Source organism: Lissotriton helveticus, chromosome 3_2, assembly GCF_964261635.1.
Source record: "Lissotriton helveticus chromosome 3_2, aLisHel1.1, whole genome shotgun sequence".
In the NCBI taxonomy this organism is placed as follows: Eukaryota; Metazoa; Chordata; class Amphibia; order Caudata; family Salamandridae; genus Lissotriton; species Lissotriton helveticus.
The window spans coordinates 442109315-442133337 of NC_136062.1; the positions used below are offsets into that span (position 1 = coordinate 442109315).

The 24023-nt window shown below is 47.6% G+C and overlaps 1 protein-coding gene across 5 annotated transcripts in view; it reads left to right on the forward strand.

Moving 5' to 3' along the window:
* The window catches only part of ALKBH3 (alkB homolog 3, alpha-ketoglutarate dependent dioxygenase), a 226971-nt gene that overhangs the window by 47563 nt on the left and 155385 nt on the right, over window positions 1-24023 (forward strand). For all 5 annotated transcript variants that reach the window (XM_078684346.1, XM_078684351.1, XM_078684348.1 and 2 more), the window contains exons 4-6: window positions 251-285; window positions 3993-4040; window positions 7313-7428. In XM_078684346.1, coding sequence (XP_078540472.1) covers window positions 251-285; window positions 3993-4040; window positions 7313-7428 — 199 coding nt within the window. The remainder of the gene's footprint in view (window positions 1-250; window positions 286-3992; window positions 4041-7312; window positions 7429-24023) is intronic.

A 24023-nucleotide genomic window follows, 5' to 3' on the forward strand; every position in this document is an offset into this window, starting at 1 on the left:
AAAAAAGAATGAGCTATAACAAGATCACTCAGCAGCAGTTGCCTCCCTGAGAGGGATATGCACAGCATCAGAGAGATGCTGCTAGCACTCCAGTGAGTATTGTGAGGCAGAGAGACCGTGGCTCTCCACAGCTGAACTTACCTTAGATGCGAGTCCCCCATCTCCACTCAGCTCTTTCTCACCTCTTAGTCTTTCTGTATAACCTCTATGTCCTTTTTTTCAACTAGTATACTCTTATCTTGTCTTTCAGGTAACACGCAGAATCCCAGAGCCAAGAGTAATCGAGTGAGTATGAACGTTTCAAAGAGCTTGAGATATTTTGGGTTCTTGGAGTGAGAACATGATTGTTGGGGAGCACGGTGAGGTTCCGTTACCGTCACATGAAAGATAAATGCGGGCCTGCGCATGCACGAGCCCTGTTTTCGGTCGCGGATACTCCATGGGTTGTAAGAATCTTGACCCTGTGTAGGGTCACTTGGATACTCCATGGGTTGTAAGAAGCCTGAGCTGTTGTGACATGTCTAATTGTTGGCGGTTGCAAAGTCACACTAAGGAGGCTTTCCTTTTTTGTCACTGCACATATCTTTATAGCGGCTACTTATTAATGGTACCTCGCACAAAAAAATAGAACCCGTTACTTACCTTTAGCAATAATATTGCCACTTGAGACTGTTTTAGATTAAAGTGTGCATTATTTCGCAATCTAGTGGTTGGGTCTGGAAAAATTAACTATCTTTTGCGTATACCCCATAGGCAGAGTTTTTCTGACTTTGGGGGGAAAAAACTATTTTAGTTCAACAGTTGGATATAGGTCTGAATCAACTGATTATTTTTGCATCCTAAATTCTGTATTGATTAAGGGCTACTTGTTCCGCATGAAAATGCACAACACCTCAATGTGTGTGTATACTATATGAAAAAATACTTTTTGGATGCAGCATTAAAGAGGTGTAGTGTGGTGCAAATGGTTATGGTAGCACAAGAAATATCCCTGCTTTTTTGTCCATGTTCAGTGCCCCCCAAACCCATCCATAATAATGCACAGGAGGGTGACTGGAGTGGTTGGCGCCCAGATAACTGGTAAGGGTGGTGTACGGGTGTTGGCATATTCAGCATCCAATAACATACTGAGTCAAGCGTGGGCAGGCCAGCACGCCTCTAAGAGAATGGCCAGTCATGAGTTAACTAGCAAACTGAAAGTATCTGATGTGTACTACTGGCGGACATTGATGTGGCTTTTTGCTCTATTTATTTCTTAGGTCTGATGTCAGCCAAGACCTCTTGATTCTGCTAAAATGATATGTTTAATATATTTTCTTATAGTAGCTCTCAGCCAGCTCTCTTCAACTATTGGTCTGTTAGTGTGTCATTCACATTTATCGCCTGCTCACTACAGCATTCAGCATTGGGCAATGGGTCAGCTCACTTTAACCGTTAGCTAACGTCATTGTTCTAGGAGCACATCTACACACAAAGTAGTTCTTTTGAGAACCGAAATATAGTTTTGATTTTTGCCAATTATTTTTCAATAGATGAGGGTTCAGCAGTTTCCCCGACAATGTTTTTCAAAAATCATAACAAAATCATTGACCAAGCCACTAGTCTGGTTGCGAACGCAAGAACTATTGGGTTTGCTGATGCCTGTCTAACATAGTTTATCATAACCATTCCCAGGTAAAGTTAGTGTGCTGATGATCTGCGCTAGAAATGGTTTCATTTAATGCTGGACCTGTAGCCATGGCTGGTTGTAACATCAAGGGCCACAGAGACTTATCCTAAGGCCAACTCAATAAAGTTTTACTGGAGCAAAAACCCTTTGGACACTGTGAGTCACTTTCCTCCTGTCTGGGATGTACACAGCTGTGCAAACAGTTGTTGGATTAAATTCTCTTTAGAACATAAAAGTTTCCTTTTTATGTTTTTAAGTTTCTCCAAATATATTGCCAAAAGTAGAAATGTGAAAGATTGCATGAGAAGTCGATAATGTAAAAGGTGCTAAAGAATTGTTGTGACACATGCTTAAATGTGAACGGACCTGAAACGTATCAGTAGCTCCCTTTGCAGTGATGTCCAAACTCACATGTGACAAAGACGTAGCTATTCACCAGCCAAAGTTAGAAGTTCTCCTGGGCGCTTTTCACAGAGGTGTCCAGCATTTTTCAGTAAAAGTTTATACCAAGATACACCTTTTGCCTGTGTGCTCCAGATTTTCACAGATGTGTGATTAAAGGCATGTAGAAATTAAGTGATTTAATCACAACGGTGAAATGGAGAAGCTGTGGTTCCACAGCTGACAAAATAACCATTTGAGAACCTCTTCTCATCAAGTGCACATCTCTGATGGTAGATGTTACCCATCCATGTGCAGCCTTTGTGTGAATAAAGATTTCATGATCTTTGGTTTCGCTTATGTCGTCTGATCTCTGAATAAGGAGAGAGAGCAGCCACTGCAGTTAATTTATCATTTCAAAATGATCAACGTTTATAGCCCTTCCTGCTGTGGTTCTACTGTCACTAGGCCCTCTGTTTTGTCAGTAGTTGAGGCCAAGAGAAAATGTGTTTTATAGACAAACACACATATTGGTTTTCTGGGAGAACTCTTGTTATAAAATGGTTCTCCCTTCTCCACTGCTGGCAAGATGGACAGAAGATTCGAAATGAGGTTCTTGTCCATCACTCACAGACCGCCAGCAGCCGTGCTCTCCAGAGCATCCACAGGGACAGACTTTTTTGAGATCTGAGGTCAGGCTCTCTTCTTCGGGATTTAGGCTCAGTCTTAGACTCAAAGTCCCAAAGGCCACAGAGGAGGACAGGGTCGTCTAGGCTTATCTAAGACTAGCGTCCGCAGGGAGCTTTGAGGAGGCAAGTCACAGTCTCTGATCCAACACTGGGTGAAGGTTTATTCACAGCATATGAATCACCAACAGAAATGAGCTGCAACATGATGCCTACAGGCAAGTATTGTCCTTGTAGAGGCAGGAGTTCAGTGCTAATGCTGCCTCTTTGCTGCCACCTGAGGCAAACTACAGCCAGTTCTGTAAGTGACCTACATTAAAGTCAGTCTTGCAAAGCAGAGTAGTGTGTGTTTAGTTTACACCACAGCCTCCATATTTAGGGTACGTTAATACAACCGGGGTATCTCTTTCACAAGGAGGACGAGACCACGCATTTCTGAGAGTATTGGGTGGGAGATAGCACAGAAAAGCATTTGCCATAGGTAAAACTGATATTGTAAATCACCCCTGGTTTCGGCAATGTTCTTATATTGGTCCTCAATTATTTACACTATCCTCATCCTGTATTTTAGGGCGTACTTTACCCTATACACGTACAGGTTTTGTAACATGCTTATGTTATTATGAGTTAATTTCTGTTTGTGTTGGCGTGGGGCAGGGGGTACGAAAGTACCAGTAAGTATGAAGTACTGAACCACTTAGAGTAACAGTTTCAATGTTGACTGTGGGCTGGGGTGGATTGGCCCCTCTGGCGGTTCTTTCTCCTTGATTGGCTGGGAGTACTTGTGATGCGTTCACCAGTCATCGTCTAAATTTGTCGCATGCGGAGGGGTTTGGGAGTCAGTAGCTCATCGTCATGAGTGAGCTGTACAGATTCAGTGAGTCCTTCTGCTTGTTGGTCAGTGCAGTTCTTGTGTCTTTAGGCTGCAGCTGTGTCTGCATTAAATACAATCTATGCTGGTTTCATTTATAACCACTGGGTGGGCTGATCCAAGGGCTTTTGTTAGGGAAGCTGTTGCTTTGGAGAGCTGAGGTGGAGCCTTGGAGGATGGGGGCATCGGTGTGAGAGGAGAGTGTGGTGGCTGCCCTTGCATTGTCCATTCCTGTGCGGTGCGGTAATGACTGTGACGGTCATTGAACTAGCAAAGTGCGGGTGATGACGTGGGGGTGGTTTATTGGATCTGAATTCAGTAAGCCTTGTATCATTTGCATTTGCTCAGCGCCTCAGCACTAACACATGTAACGTGTTCTTCACAGCAAAGCAGGCGTGTTTGACATCAGTGTGTCTTCCGCAGGAGTATCGAGGTAGGTGTAACGTAATGTATTATTTCAGTAAGTGGTATGTCTTTCCTCTGCTGAATGAATTCATCTTATTTGCACATCAAGTTGTTTCCCTGTGACTCTCCCCTTCTGTTGCCTGCTTCATTATACAACACACATCATCAATATCACGTGGAGTTGAGTTTACATACATACCCTTTGCCCTCAGGGCTTATCCCTTTCCGCATGCCCCTAAACTCCAGTCCCCACATCTGGCCTCATTACCTAATCTGTTTGTAGAACCTCATACATTTAGTACTAGGGTCTGGAACTATGGCATGCACTGCCAGTCTAGGTGATGAGTGCTGTGTGCCCGTTGGCCCCTTCCACATACAACTGATGTGTCTTTTGACTCCCACCCTTTACTCCACATTCTCAGTCCCCATGTCTGGTCCTTACTCTGCCGCTAGAGTTCTTTACATGAACATAGCAATAAATCCTCAATGTGTCTGCCCAAAGCTCCCTTCTGCATCTAATGTCACTCTGAAGTTGTTCAGAAAGCTCCCTTTGTACTGTTGATGTTTCACGAGCTATCAGACAGTAGATGGAATGTTCGCTGGCACACCAGGCAGCTGCGGCTCCATGGAGCTCAGTCAGTCAGTCAGTCAGTCAGTCTTCAGACACCGAGAAGGGCTTCTTTCCCTCAAGAGATGGCAGCCTAGCAGCATCCAATGAGCGGGGCGCTGTTGGTAGCAAAGTCGTCTAGTCCAGATCATTTCCTACCATCCCTCTGTATTCTCCGGTGAAACAAGGATTCTCGGAGTCCGATAAAGTCCGTGGCCTCCTTGTCCAGTCTGCACTTGTAGAATGTGCTGACCACCACTGAAACTCAATGTAGTAGCTCACAAGTACACACCTAGCTAGCTCACAACTGAGATGCTCTGTGTGATGCTGAGGCTTAGGGGGATCCCTGTGTTGACTGTGCCTCAACCTATACAGAGGTGCCATGTTGAGCCCTAACTGTTTTCCTGGAGTGCCCTTCTTGCCTGCCCCTTGCCAGCATAAATCAGAAGATGGGATTCTGCCTTTAGAGTGGCTGCATGTCCGACAGACTTAAAGGAAAGCCATGGAAAGGCATGAGGCATGAGGCAAGATTTCAACCCAGCCCAAGATGTGCAGTTCTGAGTTGGGGTTGCAAGTTGGTATGTTATGTATAGTAAGTACTGCTCTGGCATTCCAGGCAGCATTAATATTTTAAACACACGTGGACAACTGCACTGCCCCCCTATAGAAGGCCTCCTATAGCACACCTAGGAAAACCAATGGGAGGTAGTACATTCTGTTCTAATCAGACTCTGCTTCCTCATGTTGCACAGTGTGATATTTGGCAAGTAAATATTAGGAGTGTCACCAATAGACTTGCAATCTTAGCCTTCGGGAGTTTAGCACAGTTAACGCTTCACTACTGGCCCGTCTCAGACACTCAGGGTGATAGTGTAAAGAGACTACTTCACATCCTTCTGCTCCGGTAAAGGGGCAGAAGCGAGCGCGAACAGTAGGAGCCCTGAATAGATGCTCATCGTGGATACAGAAAAGTGGATCGTCATGCTCACGTTGACCGCCCTATAATTCCGACTGGCGTGTATGTAGTTGGAACCTTATGGGGGGGGGGGGTAGGAATTTCTTCTGGCCTGGTTAGAAAATCGCTCCGTGGGACTTCAAGAGACCCTAGTCTCGGTTGTATTTTCAGTCATCCAGGCTAAATCCTTCCTATCCATCAATTTAAAATCAAAGAAATGGACGTCTAAATTTACCAAAAGCAGCCATGTTAACATACGTGTTGTACGGCACCAGTGGGGTCATGTGCCCACCTACACTGGATGTGCCAAGTGCCAGCTGGGGCCATGTGCCCATTATCAAGACAGTCTGATACAGTGTGTACACAGCCCTCGGACACCAAGAGATGGGTCTCTCGCCGCTCAGTGTGTGTCTGCAGATGCCTCCATCCCTTGAGGGGGGCCCGGCAGGTCCCTATGGAAGCAGGTTGAAGATTCCCCTACACAGAGGCGGAGAGTGTGGTCTCTGTGTGTGGTTGCGATGGCTGGCTTTGGAAAGGAGTCGGGGAGTGATATAGTCAGAGCACAGGGGCTAACAAAGAGCCCCCACATCATGTCTTTTCTGCAGGCTCTGGACAGTCCGTGGATACTGAGAAGCAATCGAGTAGTGGTGTCTCCGGCCCCTTTGTTCTTCTGAGCTGCTCTAAGGAGCCTTAGGAGCAGAGGGCGGCTCTAGTTTATTGAAACAGTGACGTGCTGCGGCTCACTGCAGAGGGGAGGATGCCTCCCAAGGCCATGGGATTTTAGGGGCAGATTGAAGAAGTTCCTGTGAGTTCCCAGCCATAGCTTAGATTGCTGTTTGGAAACACAGCAGATCTCACCAACAAGCCCACCAGGGGCGGAGAACCCATTTTCTTTTTGTTACTACAGGAGTCTAAGGGAAAATATAATTTCCAGTCAAAGATTAGAACAAATGGCATTATTTTCCGGTGCTCAGCAACTTTAGAGGCTGCATCTCAATAGGACTCCTTTGCAGCAGATGGACAGGACTAGTGTTCTTATTGGAGGGACTGATAGATGCTATTAGGATGCCATGGTGGTCCTTGCTTGTGATCCTGGCTCCCTGTGGTCACGCGTCCTACCACTAAATTCCAAGAATCAATGGGGAGATCCTGTCTCTGCTCTTGGTGACACAGAGGGTACAAACCGGGGTCACAGTAGGAAAACATTGGGGGGCAATCTATGGACTTTGCATCTCTGTGAGCACCCCTTTTCATTCAATGATAGCTTAGTATTAATATGCCGCCACCATACCAGAGGAGATGTGTAGAAAACTTGTAGGCTGGATTTAAATTAGTGACATTATATTGGCTTCTCTTCTTTATGGGAGCGGTTCACACCAGAGTGACAGACATGCCTAAAATATGAAAACATACAGAGCAGATGAGGGCATTTTTTACAACAACTGACGTGTACTGTGCTGCCAACCACGGTGGTCATGACACTATCATGGTCCGGTTTCTTACATAGCTCGAATACTAATTGTCTTATGCCTCTTAGGCCTTTAGGCCTGGATTTTAATGAAACTTTTCTCTGCTGCTGCTAGTGCTGTGTGTGGAAGCTGCAGAAGACCTCTTAAACCGTATCCTTCGTGATGTATTGATAGTGACATATAGATAAATGCAATATATAGAGCACTACATACTGTATATAGAAAAATCCTTTATCTCTGACATCTCACCCCTCTGCCTCCTTCATCAGGCTGCGTCTCTTCCCTGCTTTCGTTGACCCCAAAGAGGCAGACTGGATGTTTGAGCAGCTGCAGCGGGAGATCCCTTGGAGGCAGAGAACCAACATTCGTCGGGACCATGGCCAAGGTGGGTGAGTTCGGTACTGGGAGAGTCACCAGAATGTGTCCATGCTGGTCAGTGACGTTCTTTTTTTAACCAGAGCAGTTGGTGGTTGGTTCTCTTGGTCTATCGCTTCTCTCAATTGTTAGAAGCATGCAAACACACCCTCAAGGATTGGAATTTGTGCCAAATAAGTTTAAAACTGGACAAAAAAATTTAGTGATACCAGCCCAAAGCAACATAGCACCTCAGGCTGGCCTCTGCTGGGGTTTTGTGGTTGCTGTGCCATACAGGTTGTCAAAACTGGGACTCGGGATCAGGGGCGTGTTGGGGGTGTTACACCCCCTTATAAATGTATTGTATGGTAAATAGTTGGGTACAGGTGATTTAAGTCGCCCATTGTGAGGCGTTTGTAGTATTTCACCTGGAATTTGTACTTGCATACATACAAAATCACGCGCACACATGTCTGTCTTAAAGGTCTTAAAAATTGGTTATTTGACAAAATATTGAGTTTTATGTAACCCTAACAATCCGCACTCCTCTCACTTTCTACTGCTCCATAAGTCCCCCCCCCCCCCGCCCTGCTTCTCACATAATGTATTTCTGTAGTCTGATTGTTGGAAAATCTGAAGCTCTCCCCCCTCTTACTGTCCAAGGTGTGCCCCTGCTAGGGATGCATGTTCACTTTAGGGTCTATCACGGTAGTGAGGAGGATCCACATCTGCAGCAGCAAGATCAACCCATATTGTAGCAGGCCACAAGAATCCTCCAGTCTTCCCGGTACTGCTGCTCAGCCCTGTGTGCTGGGCAGCCACAAGTACGTGCGCCCAATGCAGGCCAAACCGGTCCATCATGACAGATCAGTGCAAGCTTCTCTCACAAACAGGACGGATGCATCCCAAACAAAACCACTGAAAGCTTGCTTTTATATTAGAAAGGTACAGCAGAGTCTGTACCCGAGTACACAACCCTCACAAAAGGAACATGTATAATCAGTACCTCTGGAATTATGTGGCAGAAGAGGACCAAATCATGATGTATTGTTGACTAAATTGTGCAGCAAGAAAAGGGAAATTATGCAGCACCTTTTGTGATAGTGTTACTTCATTAATTTGCCATTTTTAGGTCTTGGCTAGTATAGGCTGCGCACATGCACAGTCTCGCTGGCAAGATTTAATGACTTGGAGTAGCGAGGTTAAGCCTCGCCCCTCTTCTCCATTGCCTGGCCTCCTAAACGGTGGCCAGCCATTGGAGAAGTGGTCCCAGTGACGTTCTTCTTTGGATCTAAGACCCGTCCTTTTCGGATGGGGGGGCGTGTTTTTTTACTTTCTTTCTCCCCTCTTCTCCATTGGCTGGAATATAAACAGTCAAAAACACGCCCGTTGTTTACATTCCAGCCAATGGAGAAGAGGGGAGAAAGAAAGTCAAAAGACACGCCCCCCAGTCTGAAAAGGACAGGGCTTAGTGACAAATGGAGAACGCTTGTTAAATACTGCTGCCAAAATGACTAGTTTAAAAAACACGAAATACGCTTTAATGAGCTTGCAGATTGAGTGGCAAAATGGTGTTAAAATATTCCACCCAACATCAGGATCAGAAAAAAAATAGAGCAAGTAACACTTAACAGAGATCTAGACATCACTCATTGTATGTTGTGATAGCTAACAGACATGGCTGCCTGCGTGGTGACTGTGGTACGGGAAGTGGGGGAGCAGCGGAGCAGCCTGCGCGCTGGAGTTACTCTACCAGAGGCAGTAGTTTGTGCCTGTGATGGAGATGCTGCTACATGCGCCGCCTGCCTGCGCCGCTGTGGGGCCGTCAGGTCTGCGCTGTGCGAGGCTGGCAGAGGCGGTAGAGGCCGCAGTGCAGTTCACTTGCGGCGCCTGAGCTGGGATCAGCATCTGCCTCCTCTCGGCACAACAGCCAGCCAGGGCCCTGCTATCCTCACGCAGCCTTGGCTCTCTCATAAAACCTATCCCCCGCCGCCGGTCGCCGGCACCGTCTCCTCGTCATCCTCTTCCTCTTCGCTGCTCTCGTCCCCGAGCTCGGCCGCCCTGCTGCTGCTGCACCCCCTCTGCCCCCACCGCTTCCCCCGGCCCCAGAGCCCCCACGCCACGACAGCCCCCGGGCCCCCTCTGCCCACACACCCACACGGAGACTCGGCACTGAACCAGCGCAGGCTCCGACACCTCTACCCGGCCGTGGATGAACAGGAGACGCCGCTGCCCCAAGCTTGTAGCCCCAAGGACAAGTTCGGCTACATCAGCCTCTCACAGAACAACCTGCGGGTGCACTATAAAGGTACAGAGAAGGGGGGGCGCATCCCTGTACTCCTCACCCCTTCGCAACTGGGCACTGTCACACTGGGCCCCGGACAGAAACAACAGCCCAAGCAACCCTTCCTACAGCTAGCACAAGCCCACTCACCACCCTGTGGCCTACCATAGGGCCCCAGAATAGCAAATATTTCTCATGCAGGTCCACAAAAGAGGTCCTAAAATCTCCATCTTCCTAGCATAAGACTCAAGGAGGGGCCTTGCCAAAACACCCTAAAATCAAGCTCAGCTTCCCCAGTAGACGCTGCCCCACAGCATACATCATTCAATCTCTGGTGACCTACTCAGAGGCCATAATAAAAATATATTAATCATCCAATTACCTGGCAACACTCTAAGATGCCCCTGCTTCTACATCGTGATTCACATAATGGTTTTGCCCCAAAACTAACCCTGGGCAAAGAACTACGCTCCGTTCGCGGAGCTTGCGGAGTTTTGGCAACTCCGCGTTCTACGGAGAACGCGAAGCTGTCGATTACTCCGCGATCCGGTGCGTAGCGTAGTTCTCGCGCGCTGAACAACATTATCGCGTGCGCCGGGGTAAGTTCGCGCGATATTTGACGCGATCACGCACTTTGGCAGTGCGAACGAGAAGATGAGTTCCCCAACATGTCTAACACACAGCTATCTCGAGCATGCAGGCAGCGCCCCGAACACGCGCACCGCGCTCCCGAAGACGAAAAACGGCACGCGAACGGGTCTAGCAAGCTACTACGCATGTCCGCGGAGCTACGTGAAGGTCGCGGAGTGCAACTGCGTCTTCGCGTAGCTCCGCGGAGTGCGGCTCCGCGAACTACGCCCAGGGTTACCCAAAACTCCCAATATCACCAACCTTTTTATTATATATGAGCAGTCCTGATACACAATCACTCACTTTCTCATAATACAGCTACAAACAAGAAGGGCCCATCAGCAATTCATTAAAATGTCCCACTTTTTCCACAAGAGCCATAGGTGGGCCTGGCACGGCAACAACCTAAACCCAGCCTAATACAGGGTGTACTGTAGAGGGCATGCCAAATAGATCAAAAGTATGAATTTGATAAAGATTCTCAGAGGGCTGCCAGGCACACTATGTACAAGCTAAATTATAAGTCCTGTTAAAACACCTCCTCCTCCTGTGCAGTATTCTCTAGGGAGGCCTTGTTAAATCACTTTTAAATGAATTTTCCTTATAATACCATTGAAGGAGAGGCTCTGCCACAGCGCAGAGTGATTGTTGTCTGTAGTACCTGTGATCACGCCCACACTGGCTTAAATTTTGTGTGATAAAAATTGTACCTAAGATGGAGGGTTGGGAAGCCCAGGCAGCAGATATCACTTACAGTTGTGTGTGTGGCTCTGTGTGTGTGTGGGGCTGTGTGTGTGTGTGTGTGGGACTCTGTGTGTGTGTGTGTGTGTGTGTGTGTGGGGGGGGCTCTGTGTGTGGGGGGGCTCTCTGTGTGTGTGTGGGGGGCTCTCTGTGTGTGTGTGGGGGGCTCTCTGTGTGTGTGGGGGGGCTCTCTGTGTGTGGGGGGGCTCTGTGTGTGGGGCTCTGTGTCTGTGTGTGAGGCTCTGTGTGTGTGGGTCTGTATGTGTGTGGGTCTCTGTTTGTGTGTGGCATTTGCAAGAGATTCAGCTATTGGCATTGTAAATGACAATGCCATTTATTGATCTGTTTTCAAAAGCAACACATAAATAAAAAAGTTGTCATTTACAATGCCAATAGCTCTAACTTTTGGAAAGGCGAAACCATTGCATTGTAAATTCTTGTTACACCTGGTAACAGTGTCTGAGAAAACAGTTCACCTTAACTAGTTCCAATTTAACACCCAAATACAGCAATAAGTAACTGGCAGATGACCAGCTAAACTTTTTAAAAAGCCTTCTGTGTGCAGGAACCTGAATCGTCACATGCTTTGCAACATCTGATCCGTTTGAGATAGAAAATAATTTTTTTCTTAAAATCAGCAGATTTTGCGGCAGATGGTGGAATATGTGGTAATCCATAGTTATGCGAAACTTGCCATAGAATCTCATAATTCCATTATGTAAAGCATAGCAAGAATCACTCACATAGCACGCACAGTACCACAGCAGTCTTTCTAACCAACATAACCGAGGCAACACAGACAGTACCACTGCAGGCTTCCTCACAAACTGGACAGAAACAGCTCAGACAGTAGCACTGTAGCCTGCCCCACAAACAGTACAGAAACAGCACACAGTACCACTGTAGGCGTACTCACAAACAGGGCAGAAACAGCACAGACAATACTACTGCGTCCTACCCGCACAAACAGGACAGAAACAGCACAGACAGTACTACTGCAGGCTTCCCCACAAACTGGACAGAAACAGCACAGACAGTACCACTGCAGGCTTCCCCACAAACTGGACAGAAACAGCACAGACAGTACCACTGCAGGCTTCCACATAAACAGGACAGAAACAGCACAGACCATACTGCTGCACCTACTCCAGAGATCAGTGTGTTACCTGTGGATCAAGAGTTTAATGCCTAGGGAAAATAGTTCCCTCTCAGCAGCACAAGGATTTTGAGAAGTGTATGAGAAGAGCCCTGCAGTAAAAACAGGAACTTAAACAATTTAAAAGTGGTCCTTAAATCTCAGTATTCTTACACCAAAGGCCACCCCCAAATTAAGCCAACCCGTAACTTGATGCCATGCCCACACCCAGGTTCAGACGTTGTTGCCTTAAGTCAGTCACTGCCAATGCCTCATGCAGCAGTCACAAGCCTGGACAGTCTTCAGAAGAGAGCAGATACCCCAGTGTTTGAAGTTTGTCTTTGTCTTAGAGACTAGTCCATACTCTTCTTGCAGAGATGCTCCTGATGTAAAAACCTTGTTTGTGACCACATTACCCAATCGTAGGTATTTGAAATGTGTCCCTTCTCAGCATCCCTCCTGAAGTGCTGACGTAGAAAGAACCGCTTCACAATGGGGTTTGTTGTGTTTATTTTTGGTGCCACCATGTCTTCTTGAGAGTGCTGTCTGATAGCCTAAAAACTGTTTTGGTGGGTGGTGGAATGTTCGATATGACTCGTCCCTCATATATCTGATTTTTTGCCCAGCGCCCCTATTGACTGTTGTTAGCGGGGTCAGGCATTGTAGCAAAGATCGACCCATACAGCACTAAGTTTGCCACAGTGTAATATGCTTGGAGATCTGCCATTGCAAGACCTAATGAACTGCCTCCAAGTTTTAATCTCTGTAAAGTTTGGTGTTCTGGTGTTACATTGCTAAACAGATTTCTGGTTGCAGTGTAGGGGGTGCTGGTTTCTGCACGTACCCTGGACTTTCCCAGTGGTCTTTGCGTAAATTGAGTGTTTAAACAGAGGCTGTCTGCATGAGTCTACAGTCTCTACATTTTAATTGGGTTTTTAGTAAAGCCCAATGTATACTGTGCCACTGCAAAAGATTGCTTCAGTTCCACCATGTGGGTGCAATGCTGCCAGGGTAGGATCTTTTGGCACAAGGGCAGCTGCAGATTTACTCCCTCGACCGCCATATTTGCGTAGAAATAGAGGCGTTGACTAGAACTGTCAAATTGTAGTGGGCGGCGGCTTCCCAGGTTCATTTGAAGGGGTACCATCCGAACAGGGTCGAATTCGAATTAGTTCTGTCAGACAGGGATCTCTTTTTTTTCCGTATTAAAACTAAGAATACTTTCTTTCATCCATTCATAGGTATGGTTAAAGCACTGACGCGCCTTTGAATCTGACAGCATGTGTTTGAAACTGTGCCCCATCTTGTGCAAGAACACGTGCTAGGGGTGACACATATATAAGATAAAAGTCAAAGGTGAAAGGGCTGAGCCTTGTGGTACTCTGTAGGATACTTTCTGAACAAATTATGTCGCAGAACCTATTCACAGTTTTAGGCTGCAATGGGAAAGGAACTTATCCATTCTGAAGGATACTTAAACCTGCAGATTCCTCATCCTGGAATGCTCCCGAGGTGCCAGACTGGGTCCAGAAAACTTTTTCTATAGCAGTGGCCCTGCACGATGCTAAGTGGCAACGGAGTGCTCCATGCTGACTCCACACTTTGCCAGAAGTGACAGAATGGACCCTCGTGTAAGCAGCACTCCAGCGTGCTAATGTCTGTTCATTTTTTCCTACACTTTCAGGTACGATTTGGAGCTCCGCTCCCAAACTTTGTCAGTCTTTCTCAGACTGGCCCTACCAACATCAATATGTTTAAAGCCCTGACCAAGAAGTCACGGACCAGCACAAGACACGTGCTCGTTGGCTGGGCTCGAGCCATGACTCTTCCCAAGATAAGTGCTCCTGCATGTACCCGAAGGCGATCCAAGACCGTAAAGTGCAGCTCTGTCACTGAACACAAGAAAACATTGCGGCCTACGTGCAAGTCCGACTCCCGAGCCATGGCGCGGACTCATTCCAGAACATTGCGCTCACATTCCTATGGGAAGTCCAAGTGCAAGCGTAAGAAGGCCATAGTGGAACTCAACCCTAACCCGCCACTCTGACGCCAAAGAGAAAGTCTAAGGACATCATGATGGCAGTCTTGTGAGGAAGTGTGGCTCAATAGTAAGAGCGGGAGACCCTGATGCAGAGGTCTGGCCTGGGACCAGGGTTCAATTCCTGCCTTGGTGGGTCTGGGCTCAATTTCCTCGGACCTGATAATTCTCGCCTCGGTGCCTACTCTAACCATGGCTCCCACTCTGCAACTCTGGGCAATAGCTTGCTTAATCTCCACAACGGCCCCAACAGCGCTGGGATGCCTGGCTTCACCTTGGGGGTGCCTAGGAGTGGACATTTCACAGGGAAAAGCCAGGAAGGGTTCCACAGCGGTATGCGTTACAGCGCCAGGACACCCATGGGTATTAGTGCGCTTTACAAGTACAATTACAATTACAGTCTTATATCTCTGAGGTAACCTGTATCTGAACATTAACACATCCTCCTTGAAAGGACTTCAAGTGGTGCAGAATGCAGCTGCTCACCTCATTCTCAACACTCCTAATACTCCTAATAGGAAGCACTTCTCCCTAAAGGCTCTTTGCTTGGTGTTCCTAGCAGTTTACCTTAAAGGACTAAAACACCTTTCTGCTGTCTTCAACTGGTATGGTCCCGATAGGGCGCTCCGCTCCTCTATCGCCTGTAAAGTCATCATTCCCAGGTTCCATAAAGCCAGATGGAGCGTTGGCTCTATGTCAGTGGCTGCCGCCAGGTTATGGAGCACTTTGCCTGCCCACGTGTCTAAGCTCGAACCCTATGTCTTGTTTAAAAAAATCTTTAAAAACATGGTGATTTTTATCTTGGTTCATCTTCGCACTTTAGACGCTAGTGGATTCTGCTTTTTTGATTTAGCACTTAGATACCCTCAGCTGTAATACGCTTTATACATTTTCATTTCATTTTATTTCTTTGGCGCGCTAGAAGCCCCGTGGAACCACAGGGCTCTCCAGTCGGGTAACCGCCGCTGAGTCCATCCTTGGCGCTCTTAATCTCCTTAGGACTCCTTACGACTTCTATTCCAGCTTGGAGACCCATGCTGGTACTGATGCTGGTACCGATGCCACCGGGGCTGGAAGAGGGTCAAGTGCCAACGCCAATGTCAGACCCTTAACTGACTACTTACTTCCAGTAGTACTCTTTCTGGTGGATACTATTTTTTTGACCCCAGTATCTTCACCTCTCCGTTCTGTTCAGTAGCCTCTTTTTAGCATCTAAAAAGGTCACAAGTTAGTATTCAGCACACTGATGCAAACAGTTGTTCTCACTTTGCGTGTGAGAGTGTGGAAAGAGAAAAGAGAAGAAACTGAAGTTAGCTCGCAGGGGATATCGCTTATATGCGACTCCGCACTGTCACTTCCGGGGCATTCTTAAGTCCGCGTGGAGCTGCACAGCACCAACTAGCCACACACGAGTACTTCTGTGGAAAACAGTTTTCTGGATCCAGTCTGGTGCCTGCAGAGTCTAAGATGATGAATCGGTGATTAGATACAGTATCCACCAGAAAGAGCTCTAGCAAAGATACGTCACTTGTTCGTCTAAGGCAGTGTTCTTCAATCTGTGGGGCGCGCCCCCCCTGGGGGGGAGCAACACCTTCCCAGGGGGTGCGCGCACTCCACTTAAATCTAAACTTTGTTCAGTCCGTCCTTGCAAGTCTTCTTGTATGTGAAAGGGGGAGGGTGGGGTGATCGATGGGGCAGGAGGTGCCCGTTCTTTTGTCCTGTTAACTCTCCCAGGAGGGGGTTAATTCACAGAGCTGACCGCTCCAGCTGCAGTGGGAGGCGAGGGGTCTCCTCTGCTAAAACCGAAAGCGTGTCTGTTTGCTTTCGTTTTTAGCAGAGGAGACCCCTCGCCTCCCACTGCAGTTGAAGCATGTCAGCTCTATTTATTTATTTTTATTTTGAAGGTCTTATATAGCGCGAACAAGGATATCAGAGCGCTTTACATTAGGTCAAGATAATTATACAAAAAGACTTCTTACAAAAACCACAAGTGAAATGTCTCTCAAATACACTGTACACGTCCATGGATATTTCTACGTTAACTTTTTAAACATAAACCAAATAAGGGCTTAGCAGCCCAACCTAAATGGTCTTTTTAACCTTGTGATAGGAGACACCAAAGAATAAAATTAATATGCCTTCTTTCATTACACAATGTTAACGGACCAGACAGTGTGGATCATTCCCACACTTCACTGTAGCTCCATAGTGTATACAGGAGGTTTCCTAGGAGCAAGAGTCCTAAGGTAAAATGGACTCAATGTAGAAGCATGCCATATAAATGTGGGCGAGAGTACAGGGACCTAATGACAAGGGGGCATATTTACAAGTTCTGGCGCATCTTTGCAAATCAGCAGGGGCGCCAGAACTGATGCGTCACGCAATTCCCTCCTTGCACCACCACAGATGTGCTACATTTACAATGCGGCGCACCATGGTGCAAGGAAGGGCAGATACATGACGCATCTTGTGGCGTACGGGCGGCGCATCCTAGTACAAACAATTTGTACACATTTTATCTTGAAAAGTGGTGTTTTGAGCTGTGTAATAAGCCTCTGTCATTTCACCACACCCACCCACTCACAAACCTGCAGTTTACTAAACACTCTTATTGTATTGAATGTTATTCACTGAATATGCACGGAATGTGCGCGTGGCGGTCGAGTCCAGAAATTTCTGTCAGGTGGTGGGGGGCCCAACATCTAAAAAAATTCAGGTGGGGGGGGGCTCAACCTACAAAAGTTTGAAGATCTCTGGTCTAAGGCCTTCCTAGAGATCCCTGCCTAGTCCAGGAGCCTTCTCAGTAGGATAGTGTGGGCAAATAGCACATGCAAATATCACCCACGTAAACCGATATGGAAGAAGTAGTTTATAATGAACACATTTTATTATTGTGAAATAATAAGTAATTGTTCTAAAAATATAATATGGTTGCTTCATGCTGGTACAAAAATATTTCCCTCCTCTCGTTGGAGGGGCTGTAGCACCTCTTTGATACCAAATTATAGTGCTCAAAGGGTAGATGGTAGGTAGCCCTTCTGTGTACAGCCCAGTCCATCCACTCCCAGGACCTTCTCGGTGATAAAGTGGTACTGTCCATAGCGGTTAACAAGCACTGGCAAAGCTAGTAGGTTTCACCTTTTTAGGGCTCGCCTGCTGATGCGCTTCAGCGCATAGCTGGCGAAGCTCTATTGTGGCTTAAACAGAGGTTAACCACCACTGGCGATTCCACTGGCGATTCCTTCAAGTGCATGTGCTTTTTAGGTCATTGCGCTTGCGCAAGCCCTAAAAAGCGCGTGCACAATGCCACCAGCCGCCTGCCTGCCTGCCTCGCATTACCACATCAAAGGCAGCCCTCCGAGCGCATTTCTCACCCCCTAATTATCCACGGCCGGCCGGCAGGCACATCAAAGGCTGCTGCTGCCGTGACTCGCATTTCTCCTCCCTCCTCCCCTATCACTGCCCAGGCCGGCCGTACTTTCTCTTTACACGGGCGCCCATTCCTGAATCACTTGAAATCTCTCCACATTATTTGCATTTTGTTAATTAAAAAAATTAACTACAACACAGCGTTGCACATTTTTCTCGACTTCGGAAGGATGAGTCCCAATCTCATTTGTGCAAAGTGTTGTAATGGGATTATTGGAGAGTTAGAGAAACGTGCTCACAATACTTTTACGCGATGCTTGCTTCATTCGGCATTATGCTCAGTAGTGGATCGGATACTTTAATTTATCATGTAGGTCTCCGCTGCCAAAGAAATTCCACATGCCCGACGGCGTCTCTATCAGCCACACATGAGGCAAGGTTAATGTTGATATTTTACCGGACATAAGACTGTATCAACATGTACATGTTGCTGCGCTATGTTTACTGCGCTTTTCAAATAATTTGCTGCGTTTTAACAGAGTGCATCCAAAATATAAGCTGTATGTCTCACTGCTTGTTAAAGTTTTCAATTCTTCTCTACCTTTCCAGAAATTTTCGTTAAGTTGTCTTAAGTGCCATTAATTGGTCACCATCACCGCCCAGGCCGGCCGTACTTTCTCTTTACACGGGCGCCCATTCCTGAATCACTTGAAATCTCTCCACATTATTTGCATTTTGTTAATTAAAAAAATTAACTACAACACAGCGTTGCACATTTTTCTCGACTTCGGAAGGATGAGTCCCAATCTCATTTGTGCAAAGTGTTGTAATGGGATTATTGGAGAGTTAGAGAAACGTGCTCACAAGTTACATTTTTATGCAAATCATCTGAGTAAATAAACAATAGCATGGTGCCGTTTGCGTCCTTGACTTGATCTGGTTTTTATTTTTATTTTGCTATTATTCTCACAAAGGCTAAGGTCTGCCTACTTTAGTATTAAGTGCTATACGTCGCATAAGCAACAGCTAACCATTCACTCACCCACGCAACGCCACTCACCCACGCAACGCCACTCACCCACGCAACGCCACTCACCCACGCAACGCCACTCACCCACGCAACGCCACTCACCCACGCAACGCCACACACACACGCAACGCCACACACACACGCAACGCCACACACACACGCAACGCCACTCACACATGCAACGCCACTCACACATGCAACGCCACTCACACATGCAACGCCACTCACACATGCAACGCCACTCACCCACGCAACGCCACTCACCCACGCAACGCCACTCACCCACGCAACGCCACTCACCCACGCAACGCCACTCACACACAATGCCACTCAGCCACGCAACGCCACTCACACACGCAACGCCACTCACACACGCAACGCCACTCACACACGCAACGCCACTCACACACGCAACGCCACTCACACACGCAACGCCACTCACACACGCAACGCCACTCACACACGCAACGCCACTCACACACGCAACGCCACTCACACACGCAACGCCACTCACACACGCAACGCCACTCACACACGCAACGCCACTCACACACGCAACGCCACTCACACACGCAACGCCACTCACACACGCAACGCCACACACACACGCAACGCCACACACCCACGCAACGCCACACACCCACGCAACGCCACACACCCACGCAACGCCACTCACCCACGCAACGCCACTCACCCACGCAACGCCACTCACCCACGCAACGCCACTCACCCACGCAACGCCACTCACCCACGCAACGCCACTCACCCACGCAACGCCACTCACCCACGCAACGCCACTCACCCACGCAACGCCACTCATCCACGCAACGCCACTCATCCACGCAACGCCACTCATCCATTTGCAAAACGAAAAATGTCAAACTCTTCTATTGCGAGACCTATTGCATTTTCAATGCTTGTTGTATGTTACAGCTTTGCACATGGTTTTGGGCAACACATATGTTAGTGGCAAGACTCCATGTAGCATGGACAAAAGAAAAAAAAATGTGACGACACAGCTGCATCATTTTGTCTGTGCACATGACGTGTGCATGGGTGATAACGTCTTTGCATGCTTGTGTCACATGTGGGCCGGCAGAATTATGCGGTGCCAGTTTTTTTGTATTTACCCATCCTAGATGGATCAGTAAATTAAAGAAAAATGTAAAAAGAAGTAGCACATGCACATTTTTTACGCTCTGAGTGGCTGGCTCCACTGTGCTATCTAGTCCCCCCACTATCCCATAGAAATAAATAATAAAACATTAACATAAAAAAAAGATGGTGCGTGGGCTGAGGTGGGGTAAAGAAGTGTGGAGTGCGCTTAGGAATTGAAAAAACAGCAAAAGTGGGAGAGTAACACAGGTAGTGGGTGGAAGAAGCAATGCAGGAAGGGAGTTGGGAGTGGGCATAATCACACAAGAGAAAGCTTGCAACACTATGGAGACCACAGCACGGGACGCCAGGGAATTGGGTAGAAGCACACGAGGGAGAGCGCTAGAAACGCACTTGCGGAAATTTTAAGCAAAAAAGTAATTCCCTAAAATGGAGCAGTGGAATGATATAGGCGAGCCAATTAGAGGCATTGTAAAGAGGCTATACTCCTGGAACGGGACAAACACACGATGGACAAGCTGGGACAAGGAAAGCCATTGAATGAGTAGCAAACACAAGAGTGGCAATAAAGCCAATGCATGGTAAGCGATGGGCGGACCGTAAGTGCTTGTTAGTTCTTGGTAAGCCCACAGTCTGTATTGCGCAACCAAACAGCATTTGCTGTCTGGTAGGCTTGACCTAGTGAGAAAGCAATATGGAGTGTGGGGGCGGAAGGAGTGTGGAAGGGGCAGAAGCACACAGGAGTGTGCTTGCAACACTATGGAGACAGCAGCGTGAAAAGCGCACCAGGGAGAGTGCTCAAGGAAAACGAAAATAGTTCCCTAAAAGTGAGCAATGGCCGGGTCAGACTGGCATATTGAGGAATCTGGCAGTGGCTGGAAGCCACATGCACTCTCATGGCTTGCTAAAGCAAAAAGAAAATTGTTCCCTAAAAGTGAGCAGTGGCCGGGTCGGACTGGCATATCCCAGGACATGAGCACATCACCCAACACCTGCGAGACCTCCACTGGCTCCCCAATGAGAAGAGAGTAACCTACAACCTACTCACCCACGCCTTCAAATCCCTCCACAATACCAGTCCCAAATACCTGAACGAAAGAGTCTCCTTGCACGTCTCCAAAAGGAACCTCTGCTCCACCGACCTTGCCTGAGCAGAAACCCTGCGCACCCACAGAACCAGAGCGGGTGAAGAGGCTTCTCCTACATCACAGCCAAAGCCTGGAACGAGCGCCCAGTCCACATCAAACGCTCCTCTACTCTGCACACCTTCAGGAAGAGCCTCAAGACCTGGCTTTTCAGCTGAATCGGAGCGGTACCCCCCCCCCCCCTCCTTCCCAGTGCCTTGAGACCCTCACGGGCGGGTAGCACACTTTAAACTCCCTGGTTGATTGATTGAGGAATCTGGCAGTGGCCGGGCTGCTCTGATGGATGAAATGTGGCCAGTTTTTTTTAGCTCTCTGATTTGCTAATCGGGTCACTTGTATTTTGGTGTGGAGGACTATTTTCTGTCTCAGACTAACCCTGCTAGTGGAAGGATAGAAGCAAGCCAGCCTGAGAGTTGATAAAGAGGGTTTTATCCATGGAGGGACAAAAACAAGATGGGCAAGCTGGGAGAAGAAAAGCCACTGAAAAAGAAGCCAGCAAAAGAGTGACAATAAGGCCAACCAGTGCGGAACAGTGGGTGGGCTGTGGGTTCTTGGTAAGCCCACGAAAGGTCTTTTGCAACCAGATGGCTTGTGCTGTGAGATAGGCTTGTGAAGAAGCACCCTACCCAGGCTTCACTGAAAGTGCACCCCGTGCTCATTATGGGTTGGCACAAGTCATGCCATGGCTGGTTTCCAGTGCTTTAAATGGGCCGGTACTCACCGGTACTGAGTACCGGTACTTCTTATTTTTATAAAGCTGAGTACCGGTACATCTCCACTGCCAAGGAGAGTACCGATACTCAGAGTCGAATTGATAAGGTGGGCACTGGGCTATTGCCAAGGGCCGGCTGAGTGCCGATTTGTTAGCAGCATGTTTGTCGTTTTGCTGTCTGTGTCATTCAGTTGTGGCAAACGGCACAATGGGGCCTGAACAGCCTGCTGGAGACCTGATGCTGCGGCAAGTGGGCCTCTGCCCACCCAGTTGAAAACTTTCATTGTCCTCAACAGCCCCCTGCCAAGCCACACTGCTGGGACATCTTGCTAGATAGCTTGTGGGACATTTATCTGCCTGAGGCACAGTGATGTGTGCAGACTGAATGAGTGGGGGTGAGGGGATGAGCCTGCTCAGGCTGCCCTTCCCATCAGAGGCCAGTATTGTTCTGCCCCTGCCCTCTACCCTGCTGGACTCCGCACATGATAATTACAAAAAGGGGGTGGTGATGGACAGAGTATCTGAGTTAATCAGAACACTCCTACCCAGTCAACAGATCAGGGCTTGATCCATCACCGTTTTTTAGCTCACTGCACCATCCCAGTTCAGAACCTGGCTATATGCAAATTAGTCTGTCCCTGGCCCAGTGCATCACGGGAACAGGGCAGACCAAACTACCAAGCCAATTCTTCACTGGAAAGGAAACAAGCTTCCGGGGACCGGTTTCTGGCATTACAGCCGTCTTCGGGCCGGCTTGCTTGAATCCTGATGGTGCAATGAGCAAGGGACTCATTCAACAATATTAGGTGAGCGGTCCACTATCAATGAACGTTGTTTTTACACTTGTACAACAGTTTGCTAGCACTTCGTCACAGGATGTAGACTAAATATGTAAGTGTTTAAATAGGTATAAAAAATATGTTGTGGAATACGTACTGGCTGGAATCGACTTGATGATTTGAGAAATGTTTTCCCGTTCACTCGTAGAACTGTCAAGTTATGTACCATGCTGGTCAGCACCACTCGGCACAATGAGCTGTATTGGATTCAATATGTTACCTGAAGATCTATAGGCAAATTAGTCTGTCCCTGGCCCAGTGCATCATGGGAACAGGGCAGACCAAACTACCAAGCCAATTCTTCACTGGAAAGGAAACAAGCTTCCGGGGACCGGTTTCTGGCATTACAGCCGTCTTCGGCCCGGCTTGCTTGAATCCTGATGGTGCAATGAGCAAGGGACTCATGTCTGAGCATACCCTTCCACACTCATGGTGGCCAAAATAATTACAAAAAGGGGGTGGTGATGGACAGAGTATCTGAGTTAATCAGAACACTCCTACCCAGTCAACAGATCAGGGCTTGATCCATCACCGTTTTTTAGCTCACTGCACCATCCCAGTTCAGAACCTGGCTATATGCAAATTAGTCTGTCCCTGGCCCAGTGCATCATGGGAACAGGGCAGACCAAACTACCAAGCCAATTCTTCACTGGAAAGGAAACAAGCTTCCGGGGACCGGTTTCTGGCATTACAGCCGTCTTCGGCCCGGCTTGCTTGAATCCTGATGGTGCAATGAGCAAGGGACTCATGTCTGAGCATACCCTTCCACACTCATGGTGGACTCCGCACATGGTCACGACCCAGCAGTGCTCACTGTCTGCCACTGAAAGCTTACCGACCGTGTGCTGAGGGGAGAGGACAGATAATGGCGTGAGAGTAAGTGTAGAGTGATGGGGAACAGATAGAAGAAGCAGACAGGAGGTTAAAGAGGAAAGAAGATAGACAGAAGGGGTAATTGCAGATATAGATGGAGGAAGCGATAGAGGCAGCTATGGAAAGAGTAAGAGAAGCACGGAGAAATAGAGAGTGATGGTAAAGAATGATAGGATACAATTAGGGTAAAGAGAATGGGACGGAGTGAGATCCAAATGGGGGAGAAGTGAGGGGAAGGGAACGAGAGGTGAGAGATGTGAAGACTGGTAGAGAGTGTTTGCTTGTTTGTGTGTATATTTGTGTGTGAGGGAGAAATGAAGTCAGAGGCGGTAGAGAATTGGGGCACACAAGGTATTTTAAAAGAAATGCGTTGAATACTTGTTTTGTGTGTATGTGTGTGCACTCTTGAATATAAAAGGATTGCGCCAAATGCAAGTCAGTAGGAACAGTATGACATTAAGGAGCTGCAACTATTACGAAACAAGGAAATATTAAAATGTGGTGTTTGACATTCATTTTGTGTACTGAGTTAGCACACTTTGTTTATATTGATACATTTCTCTCATGTTTTGGTATGTCCTGCAACTGGTCTAAATGCCCTTCTCTGCACATATGAAAAGTTTGAGACAACTATCAAGGGCAAAATGAATATTTAACAGAAGTGTTTTTGTATCAACATGTGTCACCTGCCTCCAACCTCGCCCACTACCACGC